The sequence below is a fragment of the Poecilia formosa genome, unplaced genomic scaffold (assembly GCF_000485575.1).
Source record: "Poecilia formosa unplaced genomic scaffold, Poecilia_formosa-5.1.2 Scaffold531, whole genome shotgun sequence".
NCBI lineage: Eukaryota > Metazoa > Chordata > Actinopteri > Cyprinodontiformes > Poeciliidae > Poecilia > Poecilia formosa.
The window spans coordinates 29,038-46,736 of NW_006800470.1; the positions used below are offsets into that span (position 1 = coordinate 29,038).

Consider the following 17,699-nt stretch of genomic DNA (forward strand, 5'->3'; position numbering starts at 1 on the left):
TCGTTTCTGTTGCAGATGTTCTGACAGGTTCTGTTCTTACCTGTCCTCTGCAGGTCCAGTTGCAGGTTTTGTTGGAGGCCAGCAAACTACTGCTTTGCCAAGGAGTTTTTTGCCCCAGGCTGCTGTGGGTGGAGTACCGAAGAGATCAGGTGATCGCACACCTGGCAGGGGTTCACTTCCTGCGGCTCAGATGCTTTTCTTCTTCACTTACATGTTTTTACAGTTCTGAATGTTTTTAGAACTTTATTCTTAAATGAAGATTAAAACAACCAAGGAGAGAGAACCTTGGGTCATGTGAATCTGGTAATCTGGAGTGTTTTCACTCTCTGCCAGCAGAAACTTTGTGTAAACCCTAACTGGACACTAAACCCGGGTATGTTGTGTTTTCAGAAGCATCCTCACCTGGAGCTGCTGTACTTACTTCACCTTTACAACATCCTCACTCTGGATTACATCATAGAATGGTGAGCTCTGTTTCTGGTTTGCTTCATGATGAAAGTTTGATGTTTCAGGAGCTGCTGATGCTGCCTGACCAGAAAGCATCTTGGTAACCTGAAGTCAGGCGCTGCCGTATTTCTGAGCACGATGAGAAGAGGTTTAACCTTTATTTTTCTGATTGGTTGTCAGATAAAAGGGAAGGTGTTCTGGGCCCAAGCCGCTGGATCTAATGTCCTCCTCACTTATTGGTACCAAAGGATCAGATGTTTAAGAGCCTAGAAATAAATTTGTTTTAGCTGCATTTTCAATAAAATAACTTCCTCGGGTTTCTACAGGGTTTAGTTCTGACTGAGACGATGGAAGGAGGAACTGATGGTCCACATGTTCTGGTTCTGCTATCCAAACAGGAGCCATGTTCAGTTTTCCATCATATTATGATCTAAATATCTCTAAACAAGGTTCTCAGAACCTGTGGGAGAGAAACACTCCCACAGCATCACTCCTCCTCCACTGTGCTTAACAATGAGCCTGAGGCGCTTTAACACAGAAGAACCTGAGCCTCACGCTAAGGTTTATCTGGCATAACTTGGCCGACCAATCAGCACACAGATGGAGTCTACTAGTTGCTATGGAGACCCCAGTGTGGAGGTTGTTGCAGTCATGGATCTGATGGAACAGACTCACCATGTCAGTGATGAACCTTTTAGATGCGTCTATAAATCCAAAGTCCTGCCCCTCCCTTTGTGTTCCAGTGATGACGCCGTCGCATCATGGCTGCCCGGTCAGTTAAAGGCTCTCTGCTGCTGGACGCCTCCGCAGGAGGAAGAGGAGACCAGACAAGTTCAACAGGACGTTTTATCCAGTAAGAGCATTTTTCTCCAGATTCCTCTGGAGGCGACTTGTTGCAACCCTGAAAGTAACATGAGTTCCTGCATTAAGCTAAACATGCAGCAGGACTCATTTTAACTTCACAGCCTTCCCTCATACTGAGCAAGCACACGGCGACAGTGGAGAGAAAAACTCCCTTTAACAGGAAGAAACCTCCGCTGGGTTCTGGTTCTGGTTCCAGCAGAACCAGAACCCGGCTCAGGACAGGTCATCTCTGCTCTAGATCAGCTCAGTGATGCTTCAAAAAGCTTTCTGGGGTTTGACTAACCGTTTGGTTCTGCTCTGAGGTTCTGATTGTTTATTGTGGTTCTGTTTGGACCTAAGGAGAGTCCAGCTGCCGGTTCCAGAGAGCCGCAGCTGAAGATGCGTCTCATGTGTTTCAGCTGTGGTTGGAGTCCTGGTGGCATCGCCGAGGAGGAGTTCAGTGCTGGACGAACTGCTTCACTGTGAGTCTGCTGCTGCGCCTGCTGCTGCGCATTTACTTTCTGACTGATTGCTAAGATTTGGCTGTCGTTGTTTTTAGGGCTTCTGGACATCAAGGAAGAGTGCAATGAAGGAGCAGAGCGATGGTTGGTTTCTTCTTCTTAAACTTCAGGTCTGTCTGCTCCTTGTAGACAGGATCAAAGTTCACGCTGCCCCCAGTCCAGAGTCAGACTCTTCCCAAGGCAGACAGGATAAAAAGTCACACCAGACGGTTCTGGGTCCTGGTGTCCTGTCCAGCTTTCACATTAAAAATCGTCATACGAACAAAATGGCGCAGAAATTCGGACATATAAAGTTGTGCCTACGCTCATAGGCACAACATACGGACCTTTCCTTTATAAGTCAGTTTGTGGAAAATAGAGCAGCTGCTGGTCTGCCTGTCACCCATAAATACATCTTAATGTGAATTAGAATAAATACCTGGAAGTCTGCTGCCACCTGAAGAAGTAACCATGGCAACGTCCTTCCTGCTGGCAGTATAGATATTTAAAATAATAACTATTATTTAAAATTTGCTTCATGGATCATAAGGTCACTTCACAAAAAATAAAAACATTGAATTGTAAAGAAAAAAAAATCCAAATAGAAAAAATAAATAAATAAAGAAATCCAAGTGGAAATGTTTGTTTGAACAGCAGAGCGTTGAGCCGGGATTAAAGACAGACGGAGAGACGTCTGGGGGGTGGGGGGGGGATGCGGACGTTGATTCTACATACAGGAATCGTGTGTGTAAGTTGCACATTTACATAATGGAGACGCTTTGTATTTATAAAGTTAGTGGCTCGACTGAAGGATGACTGTCTGTCCTGCAGCTGTTTGGTATGAGTTCACTGTGGTGGGCAGAGGCGCCGTATTCACCTTATTATTATTATTTTTATTTATTTTTTTATTGAATATACAGGAATAGTGATGACAAACTCACAGCAACACATCAAGAACAAATATTACAAAAAATAAATATCACAACTCCTACTGTTTACAAATCACAATTGGTTACAGGGGCTCGAACAAAATACTAAAATTATTGACAAATAAATAATAAATCAATAGAAATAATAAAAAGAAAAAATAAATAATAAAATAAATTAAGGGGCTACTAAATTAAAATCTTCCATTAACTGATGCAATTTTATTGCGTTTAGAATCTGCATCTTTTTCAGACAATTTTTAAACAGTTTGGGTAACACTTTATTTGAAGGGGGTTGAATAAGACTGACATAACTCCTGTCATGAACATGAATAAGCCTTCATGAATATTTATGACTGTTGTCATAAAGCGTCATTCGGTAAACTATGACACTTTTAATACAAAGTTGACATTATTCAAAATGTCTTCGTTATGACAACTTGACATTAACCAAGAAATCATTACTGATATAAATTTGTTATAAAAGTATTACTGATTGCACTTTAAAAATGAGGTAACTTTATGTTATTAAAGGTAAAGTTTAAACAGTAATGACTTACCCTAACCCTGACCCAATGCAGTATGTAGCAGTGTTAAAGCTACACACTGCAGCTTTAATTTCCTAAGTGAAATTAATGTAACTTGTATAAAAAAAATATTTTTATACATATTTGTTAAAACTGTCATGTTGTGACAGTATGGTATAGAGATAATCTGAAAAATGTATTTCATCTGCTTTCTGCCACTGCTGTCTAGAAACAATCAATCAGAGGCAGGAGGTGGGTTTTAGCACTGTCAATCACAATCTCACGTGGCTGCTAATCCTCCCTCCACTTGCTCTGTGCTATGCTGTAGCTAACGATAAGTTGTTTCTCCACCATTAGCACATTTAGCAGTGAGTGAATGAGGTTGATTGACAGCACTAAGACCCTCCCCCTGGTTCTGATTGGTTGTTTTGGTCAGAACAGTGCATTACTTTAACCAGTAATAGTAATTCAGGGACAAGGAGGAGGAGATTGATTGTTTTCACAGATTATCTGCCTCATAACAAACTGCTACAACATGGTGACAGCTTTAACAAATGGAGAAAACATATTTTTTATTAAAGTTATTTACTGCAGCTTGAATAAAATGCATCTACATAGCATTTTTTGAGAAGTCTGGATTGCTTCATGTGTATTTTGCATGTTGCCTATGACTGTTGCTCGTGAGGAGAGACATTTCAGTATCTAAAACTAATAGAAAAAATGTAAGTAACCTACTTACATACTGGATGCAGACTGAATTTTAGTCTTGCATGTAAAATTCATGAGCAGTAAATATTGTGCTAATTATCAGTATTGGACCAAAGAAAGCAAGGCAGATGCAAGTCTTTGACATTGTGACCCTTTTTATGGGTCAAATAGATTCAAGAAATTGTAACAGCAGCTGTGTGAGGGGGGGCCCTATCTAATTTTCTTGTCAGGGGACCAAAGATTCCTGGCAGCGCCCCTGACTACTGGTAGGGTGTGCTGTGGTGGTGCAGGGGTTAAGCACAACCCACATATGGAGGCCTTAGTCCTCAATACGGCCTGGCGACCTTTGCTGCACAGTTTCCCTCTTCTCTCATTACCTAATTTTCCTGTCAATTCACTATCAAATAAAAGCCATTAGAGCTAATAAAACCTTTAAAAAAATAATACTGGTAGTCAATAATCCCCAAATTAACTTTAAAAAAACATTAGATGTCACTTGAATCTACAAAAACACTAACACAAGTTGCAGTTTGAATCTACTTGTATTTCAAAACAAGATCATCATCAAACAGCACTGACAGCAACATACAACAAAGATCATACAGTATGTATGATACGGCTCACCTTGATGCAGCTACTGATGGACCTGTGATCGTCTCCACACCTGATCTCCTTAATAATCAAACCTGTTGGAGTCAATCTGCTGATCAATCCTGTTTTCTCTTCAGTGAGAATGAAATGAGCCATAGATGCATTCAGATGATGTGTTACATCTTTGAGACACAAACTGAGGAAATTATTATTTGCATTGGTGTGAGGTTTTACCATAATTTTTATTTTCTTTATTTTGTGTGTGTGTTAGGTTATTGTCTGGGGATAAATGCGGTTCAGTTTCATAGTTTACATTTAAACAATAAAAATTAAAGTTATGATGAACATCGGGTTTGATTCTTCTTGGTCTAAATAATTGAATTTAGTCAGGTTTCAGTGTGTTTAGATGAGTTTTGGCGATTTGTAGTTTATTGTCCACAGAAAAAGTTTGCGTGGCTACCATACATTTTCACGGCAAATTTTTACGCAAACTTTTCTTAAAAGTTTTGTTAGCTCTTGTTGCCTTTATTTGAAAGCACCCCGACAGGCAAGAGGGTAATGAGAGAGGGGGAAGACATGCGGCAAATGTTGCTAGGCCAGGAATCGAACCTGCGACCACCACCACGAGGACTAAGGTCTCCTATGTGGGTCATGCTTTGCACCTGCGCCACCACAGCGCCCCACCATGTTCATTTTTATATATGCTGGCTTGTGCGTAAAATATGATGGCACTGCACATTTTTTGTGCGTACGCCACTTTATACATGAGGGCCCTGGCGTCCTCCCAGTGGGACGTCCCTGGAAAACCTGGAGACATCCTGGAGGCATTCTATGTTCTCCAGGTTTGGTTCTATGTAGGTCTGCACCAAATGAAGTTTTTTGGCCGATCGTAGATTACAGATCGTTAAAAGCCTGACCTACCAATTCCAATTTTGTCCATATCAAGTCTGAAATGTTGCTGAATATAGCAAGAAAGTCTTTGAGTTGGTAAGAGTGGGGCAACTATTGTTACTGCAGACCTGACCTGGTGGGTTGGGCTAACAGTCCAACCTCTCACTGCAGAGCAGAAGAGGACAGTGGTTGAGTTTTAAACCTTTGCCAAAAGATCGGTGGATGAGATTGGCTTGACATGTAAGCATCGACCAATCACCACTGAGCTCTCAAAATTAAATAAATCAGCGCCAATAAATCGGTGCACTTCTAGTTCTGTTTTTGTCCAGGTTTGGTTCTATGCTCTTCTGTTTTGTGTGTCCTGCAGGATTCAGACTCTTGATGCTTCACTATGTGGAGGTTCGGTGTCACCAGAAGCTCTTCAGCAGTTCTTTGCTCACTGCCTGACTCAGATTTTCACCTGGAATCCTCAACTGACAGGTAGCATTAGCGTTAGCAGTAGCATTAGCAGTGACGGTGGGTTAGGGTTAGGCGTTAGCCATAGCGTTGGTGTCTGGTACGATGACAGGATGAATTCCTCTGATCCACCCTGAAACTTGTTTTAATAAATTGTTGTTTGTCGTCAGTGTCGGACGCTGTGACCTCGCAGCATGACTGGACTGTTGCTAAAGCCGGCCGCTGTCTGACCTCGCTTTGCTGCAAGGTAAATGATTTCTACCAACTCAGCTGTCTGGAAAACTCTGGAATGACATGTTTGAATCGTTTGTCACTTTATCAGGCCTGGAATGTAAGCATTGCAACTCTGTGTCTGGTGCTGAAAGGAAGTAGTAAACGTTAAATGTGGCATCATATTTGGAGCCATCTCCGCTGTTCACTGCCATGATTTTCCTGATGATTTGTGGAGGATGCATGCATTAGGATGTCTCCTGTCTGTGGCAGCTGGCTGCGATCTTCAGCGTGGAGCAGCTGCTGCATCACCTGCAGCAGGTTCTGGAAACGCACGAGGTCAACTGGAAACACGTCTTGGTCTTTGTCTCCACCCTGCTGGTTTACGACCAGGCGGCCCAGTCCAGTCTCAGCGGTAAACCCGGTTTCTATGAAAGCTACACTGATCTCATTCATCCGTCCATTTTCTTTACACCCTTGTCCCTTAGTGGGGTCAGGAGGGTTGCTGCTGCCTCTCCAGCTAACATTTCGGGCGAGAGGCAGGGTCACCTGGACAGGTCACCAGTCTGTCGCAGGGCAACACAGAGACACACAACCATGCACACACACACTCACACCTAGGGGCAATTTGGAGAGGCCAATTAACCTGATAGTCATGTTTTTGGACTGTGGGAGGAAACCAGAGAACCCGGAGAAAACCCACACATGCACAGGGAGAACATGCAGACTCCATGCAGAAAGACCGGGGCCGGGAATCGAACCCAGAACCTTCTTGCTGCAAGGCAACAGCTCTACCAACTGCACCACTGTGCAGTTGGTAGAGATCTCATTCAAAATATTCCAAACCATAAACAATTACTTAACTAAATTTAAACAAATGCCATGTAATTTCCTGACTGTTGGTTCTGCTCAATATACTGAAAATTTATCCCAGAAACACAATAACCTTCATGTTGAAAGAACTGCAGCTTATCTCCTTTCATGCTCTCTGACCGGAATATATTTGCTGACTCATGTTTAGAGAAGCATTGACATTTTAAAATCACTAAACTACAGTGAAGTTGCTGCTTTGTTAAAACGCACAAACATTTTTGGTAAAACCTTGTTGCTCAGATTTAAATATTTTGTAAACTTTCAGCTGGCCTGGGGTGAGGGTAAGTCACGATGCCATTAACAAATGAATCGAGAATTGGTTATTGCTGCTACGCCGATAAGCGATATTTACCGGTTTCTTCACTTCTCTGCTTAACATCCCATAATCCTTTGCTGCATCACTGTCACATGATCACATGGCCAGCCCCCCTTGGGCGGCAGGTCAGACCGGTTGAAGCGACGAAGCTAATGGCGAGCTGCGTCTGTTTCTGCCAGAAGCGTTGTGCCGCCTGCTGAGCTCGGCGTTCGGAGGCTACGATCTGGAGAAGCTGATCACCGCCTTCCTGCTGGCCCGGCAGGGGGCTCTAGAGGGCGCCGGCGTGTTTCCATCCTACACCGACTGGTTCAAGGTTTCAGCTTCACTAGTTTTGTCTGGTTTTAACAACAACTTGTATATGAACATTTCTTTTAAAGAGTAAAATTTATTAAATTTATCTTCGTTGCTTCCAGATGTCGTTCGGCGGACGCTCTGGTTTCCACGCTGGCAGTAAGAAGTCTCTGGTGTTCCTGCTGAAGTTCCTGTCTGACCTCGTGCCCTTTGAACCTCCTCAGTACTTAAAGGTGAAATCATTTAGCTGCAGGTTGAATGAACAGAGCACATTTATTCACATTAGTTATTTTATTTATTTGGAGGCAGCAGGAAGTGGGAGTCGTCCTCACATTTAATGTCTGTTGAATTTTGAACATATTGAGGTGATTAAAACCAGGCTTTATTTTCCCATCAATAAATATTAAACAGCCTCCATTGGAGGTGGGGAAAAAAATCACAAAATGTCAATTTTCAGGAAAATCAGGATCAAGATTTTATATCGATTCTCTTGTAAATAACAACTTTACATAGGCCAAAGTTTGTTTCTAAGCAATGACAAAAAACGTCATGTTTCAGATCTGAAACCATTCAAATTTGAAGCAGTTCTAAAAAATAATTACATATTTTTATAATTTAAAATGTTTAAAATTCTAAAAAATCTAAATGACTGAAGTCTGAGTTCATAAAGGTGTAAATGTACCAACCGTAGCAGTAATTAGTGAAACATTCATTTAAACCTATTTGTGGCGTTTGCTCATGTACTAGGGTGACCTTTGACCTTTCATAGCTGACAGTTATCTTTTTATACCAGGTTCATATTCTTCACCCTCCGTTTGTGCCTCCAAAACACCGCAGCCTCCTGATGGAGTACGTCACGCTGGCGAAGACCCGGCTGGCCGACCTGCAGGTGGCAGGATGAGTTTGAGCTGAAATGTTTCATCTGAAGGTCATTTTGATAAACAGAACTATTATTCTGTGTTTGTGCAGGAGTCGGTGGAGGACATGGGTTTATATGAAGATGTTTCTGCTGCCGGTGCTTCACTTCAGGTACTTCCAGCCAGCAGGATCCTGAACTATTGATGTGAATCGCTCACATTAACACCACGAGGTTCTCCTTAGCAGAGCGGCGTCTCCATCAATCCCCAGCTGGTGTTTCTTATTAAACTTACTCCCTTTGTATTTTATGTTGGTGGCATCAACCACAAAAAGGTTAGTTTTAGGTCAATTTTATTTAGCCTCCCTGCTTTCAGTCTGTAGATCTTTGTGACTTGAACTTTTCTGAAAAGTGTGGCCAGCCCTGCTGCAAAGTCAAACACACAACTGGTAAAAGAAGTCCACCGTTCTGTCTCACTTTGTATTTAATGTGTCTGTACTAGGGCTGTCAACTTTAACGCGCTGTTGCATGCAATTAATCTGAATTTATCACATCATGCAGATTAATCAACTATTTCAGCTAAAAAGCCTCTTTTAGGCTGACGAGTTATCATCGTTACGATTTGACGAACGGCAGCGAAAGGTGAACATTTTTTGTGACAGCAACAAAGATGAACGTTCTTCAACTTATGCGGCTGCTGGCCTGGGTTTGCATATCTGCGTGTGCAAGACAAAATTTCGGATGTGTGAATTACCCCAGTCGCTTTGCTGCATGAGGACAAACGACTGTCGCCTCATCGCAGAAGTTTCAGGAAATGAACAGAAAGGAACTTTTCAAAATTAATGTTTAGAACAAAATGGCTTCTTTTGAACCTTCCTGAAAATTAAAACCTGAGAATTTTCAGACACGTCTGGTTTGAGATATTAAAGCATTTTTTGAATATGGGCATAATGTGGGCAGCTTCCCAGGACGGCATCAGGAACTAGAAAATTAAATATCTCTCACCAGTTGGGCCCTGAACAACTTTTCTACTACTTTTTTTTTTTTTAATCAGGAGATTATACATTTGTTGACAGTACATACATTTTGCAAAACTTATATAACTTCTCCGAATTTTTTTCCTTTAATGAACATAAATTACCATACTGACATAACAAAAAAGAGAAAAAATAAATACAAATAAATAAATAAAATTTAAAAGGGGGCTGGCATTGTGGAGCTAAAAGGTAATTATATTTTTCCTATCTTTTTAAACTTAGTCACATGACTAAGTTTAAACGTTGAATAAATGTTTAAACTGTTATTCAATGTCTTCATGATGCATCATTCTATGCAGGATGACGGCAGAGATTTGAGGTACTCCACAAGACTGAGTGTCCATTTTGCTGAACTGCCCCTCACTATTAATGAAATTTGTTCTACCTTCAAAAATGTTCTGACAGTATTAAGCCATTGTGATGTAGAAGGAGGCGTTGGAGTAAAATGCAGCGTCTGGTGAGAAGAGAACAGAAAGCAAACATCTCCCCCTGCTGGGGGGGCAGGTTAGTGGTGGTCACTGGAAAAAATGGCAATTAGTGGAAAACTTTGGATTTGGATTCTAAAATCTCCTGAGAGTATAGAGAAGATATTACTCCAAATTTTATGTAAACTTGGGCAGAAGAAAAACAAATGACTTAAGTTGCAAGGCCAGGTCCGTCACCGTCACACTGGACTGGAATCCAAGGGAAAATTTTAGCTAGACGAGAATTTGAGAAGTAGACTATTTATTACTTTAAACTGTACAAGCTGTAATCTGGCACATGGTGTACTTTGACGTATACTGAGAATAACTTTATCCCACCATGAATCAACTTTGCTACTACTTGTATGACTGTAATGGAGGAAGTTTCTGCTGGTTGCAGCTGGGAGACTTTACCTGCTTTAAGTCAGGTGATTGGTTGGCGTGCAGCAGGGGGAGGGGCTTGTCCAGGGCAACTACCTCAGCTGCATACATATTTATATTTCAAGCTTACAAAGTTAGGGGATTAATCACAGATTCTATTAATTTTTGATGGAATCTGTTATAACTTTTGATTTACCAATCACCTCCTTAAAACAATCATCTTTAAACATTAAAGACATTAAACGTCGTTGTTCTTTATTGCCTGCAAGTGAAAATGCAGAACATTAACATTTTGTTCAAATAAAATCACATACCTATTTTCAAACTTTAATTCTCTGTCACATAACATTCACACTTTAACTTGCTAACTCTGGCTGTTTCACAGTGACAGTATTGCTTTTTTTAAATGTTACGTTTTCTATATGCCATCACTTGTAATTTGCCCCCGTTGTCTCTCTTTGGCTGCCTTCTATTGACGAAGGCTTTTATGCTGTCACATAACTCAGAGCTAAGTTGACTCAGAGTTGAGTTACTTCTTGTTCTGATCAGAGTGGCGTAGGTTTATTCACAGGAACTGAATCCTGTTTTCTGTCTTATAGCTGATTAACAGGTTGCTGCTCTGCAAGCGTCTCCATCAGGTTAAAGCAGGAAATCATCTAGATCAGGTGTCACTAGAGCTAGAAATGCTGGTCTAGATGGTCTGTCACCTCTCAGTGGCACATGGTGTACTTTGACGTATACTGAGACTTTCAGTATACGTTGGTTTTATTAACATGAGAAGCTAACAAATTGTTTCATTGCAGTAAAAACTCTAAAGAACATCATCACATCTGCAACAAAAGCTTTAGTTGTAATAAATTGTATGTTAATGTTTTCCCACTCAGAGCCAGGCTGCACAGGATGTGGAGAAAGCTGTGTGTCTGTTTGAGAGCAGCAGCAGGATCCCTGCAACAGTCATGGAGGCCAGGTGAGTCACCTGTGCTATAGATATTATGCTAATTATTTATTATTGAGTATTTTATTTGAGCAGACCTCATTGTCAGAGGTTTGTCCTAAAACTGTTAAAAGGAGAAAAACACTGCAGGAAACATAGAGCCACTTTTCCATACTAAGTTATTATTATTATCGACAGTTGATTGGAATTATTGAACATTCAGAATAGCACAAATATCATTAAAGTTGTTTTATGTTGTTTCCTTAATGGTTAAAAAAAGATCATTAATTCAGTTTGTTTCAGTCCCAGGTACAATATTTTAACAACCAAGATTAACCATAGCAATAAAAATACAGAGTATTTATCGACATGGTGGATTCGATCGCAGTCCCACTGCAGAAGCCTTTAAACCGTCACCGGTTGCCATGATTACCCACAGTAACCATGGCAACAACTCTGCTTTTGCACCGAGTCCTTCTAAAAGGCACAGCTCTAAAACCTTAATGAAGTTTTCCTAAAACTGTAAATTTTCATGGAAAATGGAATTTAATGTACAAAAGATGAATGAAATCCGAACATTTCTGCCTGTTGTAGTCACAGCGTTTACTCTGACTGCAGGGAGTTTCATGCCGTTCTAGATCAATTTTACCGGCTGGGAGAAATAAGAACCGATTCCAGTTGGTCATAACAATCAGCTGATCGGCTGCAGTCATGATTCCTGCAGCAGGTCAGACTGACGACCAGAAGCTGCAGCTGGAGATCTGACTAGAACCAGGAGGGTAGAGACACCATCCGGTTCTACATCATCTAGTTCTACATCATCTAGTTCTACACCACCTGGTTCTACACCACCCGGTTCTACACCACCCGGTTCTACATCATCTAGTTCTACATCATCTAGTTCTACACCACCTGGTTCTACACCACCTGGTTCTACACCATCTAGTTCTACACCACCTGGTTCTACACCACCCGGTTCTACACCACCCGGTTCTACATCATCTAGTTCTACATCATCTAGTTCTACACCACCTGGTTCTACACCACCCGGTTCTACACCACCCGGTTCTACATCATCTAGTTCTACATCATCTAGTTCTACACCACCCGGTTCTACATCATGTAGTATGTAGTTGTACATCATGTAGTTGTACATCATGTAGTTCTACATCATCTAGTTCTACATCATGTAGTTCTACACCACCCGGTTCTACATCATGTAGTTCTACATCATGTAGTTCTACACCACCCGGTTCTACATCATGTAGTTCTACATCATGTAGTTCTACATCATCTAGTTCTACACCACCCAGTTCTACATCATCTAGTTCTACACCACCCAGTTCTACATCATGTAGTTCCACACCACCCGGTTCTACATCATCTAGTTCTACACCACACCCTTTATAAATCACTGAACGGACTAAAGATCTCCTGCTGGATCAACCTGCTGGTTCTGGTTCTGCTCTGCAGTCGGAACCAAACATGGAGAAACTGCATTCAGCTTCTATGCACCACAGATCTGGAACAAACCTCCAGAAAACTGTAAAGCAGCCGAAACCCTGAGTTCTTTTAAACTCAGATTAAAATCTGGTTAGAGTTGCTATGGAAACATTATAAAAAAACTGATAAAGTTTCTGATGTGTGAAAATGTTCAGTTGTGTTTCTGTTTTCATGATGTAATGAACTTTGAATTGCCTTCTTGCTGAAATGTGGGACAAATAAACTCGGCTGATGATCCCTCCACACGAGATTAGAACATGGAAACATCGCAGCCAGACGTAGAAAAACTGAACTCTGTGTGATCAGAAATGTTGGATCACACAGAACCAGCTCCTGTAAAGTGGATTATTCCCATCAACCAGAATTAAAGATGGATAACTTATATTCATAGATCTGTTTGACCCAATTACTACAGACAAAAACGGCGACACTGCAAAGCAGTGGGATTTAAATTATTCTGTGATAAATATTTATTATTAAAGTTTTTATGTTCACAGAATGAAAACGCAGCAGTTCATGGAAAGGTTTTATCTTCGTAGTTAGAAATCTGAGCTGAACTCGATACAGTCGGATCCTTGAAGCTTCCATGGAGCGATTTAAAAACCTCTGTGTCATTCTGACCTTTGACCTGACCAACACAGGCAGACTAAAACATAATAAAGTTATGAAGCGTTAACATCAAATGATTCGAGACAAAGTGACAGGTTTCCTCTCTTCCTCTCGGTGAAGGCAGATGCTTCTTCCCTCTGCTCCCTCCCTGCCCTTGCCTGCCCTGCTTCCTCTGTTTTTGTCCCGTCTTTTTCTCTTTTTCTATATTTTTGGAGCCTTTCTTTGCACGTCATCCAAATCTACAAATTATGGATCTGGTTAACCGATCTTTCAATGCAATGGATCAAATTTTCTTGACGAGAAGTCTGAGCACAGGAGAGCCTCTTGTCCTGCGGGGACACACCCGGCGGGATTCACCTGGATTTATTCATGATAACAGGATTTCTGCTGTTCGGAGCTTGTGGATTCCTGGCTTATTGACAAATTTGTGACGGACTTGGCCGAACTGGCGAACACTCAGACTGTTGGTGTGGACAGAGACGCAAGTTGGATGCGAGTCTTGCTGAGACTCGCAGCCCAGCTGAGGACTCTAAAACTCACTAACGAGTTGGAATCGATCTTGGAGAAGTTGCTGGTTTCGGCTCAGTGGAACGACCAAACTAATTTGGATGATTGGGAACTGAGATGTATCGGAGAGACTTTAGGGAAGATTGAAATTTATAATCTTCCCGACCTAAGACATTCTGTTTCTGAATTGGCTTTCCCCGTGTGGCCTTGGAAGGGCTGCATATTTCTAATCTCCTTGAAGAAACATAACGCTCCTTCCCACCTCACCCCTCCCTGGTGTCCATGCAGCTGTGGCGCTGAGCGCTCCTAAGGACATTCCTTGATAACAACACCTTATCGGACTTTGCCGGGAGGCTCAGCAACGTGGCTTCATGGCCCTGTGACGTCACCACCTTCATTCATGTCTTTGTTTTTGCCCTTTGTTTTGTCTGAATGTTGCCATTTGCCCTAATGTGTCCTTTCGTCTTTGTCCTTTGGTTTGTTATTTTGTTTGTATTTCCTTTTAATTCATGTAAATCACTTTGAATTGCCTTGTTGCTGAAAATGTGCTATATAAATAAAATTACCTTACCTTANCTACATCATGTAGTTCTACATCATGTAGTTCTACACCACCCGGTTCTACATCATGTAGTTCTACATCATGTAGTTCTACATCATCTAGTTCTACACCACCCAGTTCTACATCATCTAGTTCTACACCACCCAGTTCTACATCATGTAGTTCCACACCACCCGGTTCTACATCATCTAGTTCTACACCACACCCTTTATAAATCACTGAACGGACTAAAGATCTCCTGCTGGATCAACCTGCTGGTTCTGGTTCTGCTCTGCAGTCGGAACCAAACATGGAGAAACTGCATTCAGCTTCTATGCACCACAGATCTGGAACAAACCTCCAGAAAACTGTAAAGCAGCCGAAACCCTGAGTTCTTTTAAACTCAGATTAAAATCTGGTTAGAGTTGCTATGGAAACATTATAAAAAAACTGATAAAGTTTCTGATGTGTGAAAATGTTCAGTTGTGTTTCTGTTTTCATGATGTAATGAACTTTGAATTGCCTTCTTGCTGAAATGTGGGACAAATAAACTCGGCTGATGATCCCTCCACACGAGATTAGAACATGGAAACATCGCAGCCAGACGTAGAAAAACTGAACTCTGTGTGATCAGAAATGTTGGATCACACAGAACCAGCTCCTGTAAAGTGGATTATTCCCATCAACCAGAATTAAAGATGGATAACTTATATTCATAGATCTGTTTGACCCAATTACTACAGACAAAAACGGCGACACTGCAAAGCAGTGGGATTTAAATTATTCTGTGATAAATATTTATTATTAAAGTTTTTATGTTCACAGAATGAAAACGCAGCAGTTCATGGAAAGGTTTTATCTTCGTAGTTAGAAATCTGAGCTGAACTCGATACAGTCGGATCCTTGAAGCTTCCATGGAGCGATTTAAAAACCTCTGTGTCATTCTGACCTTTGACCTGACCAACACAGGCAGACTAAAACATAATAAAGTTATGAAGCGTTAACATCAAATGATTCGAGACAAAGTGACAGGTTTCCTCTCTTCCTCTCGGTGAAGGCAGATGCTTCTTCCCTCTGCTCCCTCCCTGCCCTTGCCTGCCCTGCTTCCTCTGTTTTTGTCCCGTCTTTTTCTCTTTTTCTATATTTTTGGAGCCTTTCTTTGCACGTCATCCAAATCTACAAATTATGGATCTGGTTAACCGATCTTTCAATGCAATGGATCAAATTTTCTTGACGAGAAGTCTGAGCACAGGAGAGCCTCTTGTCCTGCGGGGACACACCCGGCGGGATTCACCTGGATTTATTCATGATAACAGGATTTCTGCTGTTCGGAGCTTGTGGATTCCTGGCTTATTGACAAATTTGTGACGGACTTGGCCGAACTGGCGAACACTCAGACTGTTGGTGTGGACAGAGACGCAAGTTGGATGCGAGTCTTGCTGAGACTCGCAGCCCAGCTGAGGACTCTAAAACTCACTAATGAGTTGGAATCGATCTTGGAGAAGTTGCTGGTTTCGGCTCAGTGGAACGACCAAACTAATTTGGATGATTGGGAACTGAGATGTATCGGAGAGACTTTAGGGAAGATTGAAATTTATAATCTTCCCGACCTAAGACATTCTGTTTCTGAATTGGCCTTGGAAGGGCTGCATATTTCTAATCTCCTTGAAGAAACATAACGCTCCTTCCCACCTCACCCCTCCCTGGTGTCCATGCAGCTGTGGCGCTGAGCGCTCCTAAGGACATTCCTTGATAACAACACCTTATCGGACTTTGCCGGGAGGCTCAGCAACGTGGCTTCATGGCCCTGTGACGTCACCACCTTCATTCATGTCTTTGTTTTTGCCCTTTGTTTTGTCTGAATGTTGCCATTTGCCCTAATGTGTCCTTTCGTCTTTGTCCTTTGGTTTGTTATTTTGTTTGTATTTCCTTTTAATTCATGTAAATCACTTTGAATTGCCTTGTTGCTGAAAATGTGCTATATAAATAAAATTACCTTACCTTAAAATCTCCTGCCAGCTAAAGCTAAAATTCCAGAATACTGAACGGAGTTTTTCCCTCCACAGCATTTTCCGGAGGCCGTACTTTCTGACCAGGTTCCTTCCTGCGCTGCTGAAGCCTAGAGTGGTGAGAACTTTCTGCGTGTTTGTCAGAGTGGTGAGAACTTTCTGCGTGTTTGTCAGAGTGGTGAGAATTTTCACTGGGGTTGAGCAGATTTTTCTCATCCTTTCAGCTTCCTCTCGAAGCCGATGCTCAGATGAACTTCATTGAAGCTCTGAAACAGTGAGTTCTGCTTTTTCTTCACTGGCTGATGATCTGGCGTTTCTCCTCATGAAAGTTGAAGATTCCCAGCAGTCAAACTGGTTTGTTGTGTGCAGAGCAGAGAAGATCCCAGCTGCCCAGTATTCCCAGTATGTGGAGTCCTGTCAGAAGCGACGGCAGCAGAGTGGTAAACGATAAAATTTATTCTTTAAACCTTCATTCCAATCACGGCATCAATTCAGGTGTAAATATTTAGGATTAGAAGTAATAATCATAAATTAAGTTCAGTAAATTTGGATGAAATCTTTTTCTTTAAATGTTCAGAGATGATTTGATGCTGAGTTTCTTAGATTGGGTTTGATTTTCCCAACAGTTTATTAATTAATCAACTTCCAGCGCTGACTAGATCCGCAGCTCATAGATCCGCAGCTCATAGATCCGCAGCTCATAGACCTGCTGTGATGTTTCAGGAAGCCCTCGGCGACCCGGAGCCCCGCTGACCGTTCTGCAGGAGCAACTGCAGGAATTCACCGAACTGCTGGCAGCAGGACGGGACCCAGGTTCTGTTCCTTTAACCCGGTTCTGTTCCTTTAACCCGGTTCTGTTCCTTTAACCCGGTTCTGTTCTCTCAGAGTCATTGGCCCAGCTGTCCAGGGTTTCTCACACCCTGAGTGTCGTCTTTCCCGGTTCTGATGACCCTGTTGGACCGGCCGCCGCCCCCTCGCTGCCCGAGCTCCATCTGAAGGTAAACCCGATTCTGATTCTGGTTCTGATTCTGGACCAGGTTGGGTCTGTGGTTCTGAAGTGTTTGTGTTGTGATCTTCAGGTTGTTGATTTAATTCTGCAAAGTTTCTGTCAGAGTCTGCTGGTTGCTTCCAGAGGAAATCCTCCCAACAGGTGACTTCCTGTGATTTTCACATTAAAAACTTTATTTACTGCAAATTGCTGCTTGAAGTGATTATTGGCAGATGATTGATCTGCAGTGATATTGTCCTAATAGTTTTCTGTCAATGTGTCAGAAACTAC

General features: G+C 41.9%; 1 protein-coding gene and 2 long non-coding RNA genes across 8 annotated transcripts in view; 1 reads left to right on the forward strand and 2 right to left on the reverse strand.

Moving 5' to 3' along the window:
• Nucleotides 1-17,699, forward strand: part of fanca (FA complementation group A) — a 36,416-nt gene that overhangs the window by 3,011 nt on the left and 15,706 nt on the right. For 5 of the 6 annotated variants that reach the window (XR_001659928.1, XM_016664924.1, XM_016664921.1 and 2 more), the window contains exons 5-22: nucleotides 54-149; nucleotides 391-464; nucleotides 1,191-1,300; nucleotides 1,710-1,772; nucleotides 1,850-1,895; nucleotides 5,801-5,913; nucleotides 6,060-6,136; nucleotides 6,373-6,514; nucleotides 7,468-7,601; nucleotides 7,702-7,812; nucleotides 8,373-8,468; nucleotides 8,549-8,608; nucleotides 11,202-11,284; nucleotides 16,478-16,538; nucleotides 16,645-16,694; nucleotides 16,790-16,860; nucleotides 17,144-17,233; nucleotides 17,306-17,570. Coding sequence is in view for 5 of the 6 variants with exons in the window: in XM_016664924.1 (XP_016520410.1) it covers nucleotides 54-149; nucleotides 391-464; nucleotides 1,191-1,300; nucleotides 1,710-1,772; nucleotides 1,850-1,895; nucleotides 5,801-5,913; nucleotides 6,060-6,136; nucleotides 6,373-6,514; nucleotides 7,468-7,601; nucleotides 7,702-7,812; nucleotides 8,373-8,468; nucleotides 8,549-8,608; nucleotides 11,202-11,284; nucleotides 16,478-16,538; nucleotides 16,645-16,694; nucleotides 16,790-16,860; nucleotides 17,144-17,233; nucleotides 17,306-17,570 (1,742 nt within the window). In the remaining variant the exon portion in view is untranslated. The remainder of the gene's footprint in view (nucleotides 1-53; nucleotides 150-390; nucleotides 465-1,190; nucleotides 1,301-1,709; nucleotides 1,773-1,849; nucleotides 1,896-5,800; nucleotides 5,914-6,059; nucleotides 6,137-6,372; nucleotides 6,515-7,467; nucleotides 7,602-7,701; nucleotides 7,813-8,372; nucleotides 8,469-8,548; nucleotides 8,609-11,201; nucleotides 11,285-16,477; nucleotides 16,539-16,644; nucleotides 16,695-16,789; nucleotides 16,861-17,143; nucleotides 17,234-17,305; nucleotides 17,571-17,699) is intronic. The other variant, XM_007540281.2, reaches the window with a different exon arrangement.
• Nucleotides 24-17,311, reverse strand: LOC107834144 (uncharacterized). Its single transcript, XR_001659930.1, has 3 exons — nucleotides 17,230-17,311; nucleotides 10,671-10,677; nucleotides 24-35 (listed from the first exon to the last, which is right to left on the reverse strand). It is a non-coding gene; the product is annotated as an uncharacterized LOC107834144 (long non-coding RNA).
• On the reverse strand, nucleotides 11,843-12,378 carry LOC107834143 (uncharacterized). Its single transcript, XR_001659929.1, has 2 exons — nucleotides 12,314-12,378; nucleotides 11,843-12,283 (listed from the first exon to the last, which is right to left on the reverse strand). It is a non-coding gene; the product is annotated as an uncharacterized LOC107834143 (long non-coding RNA).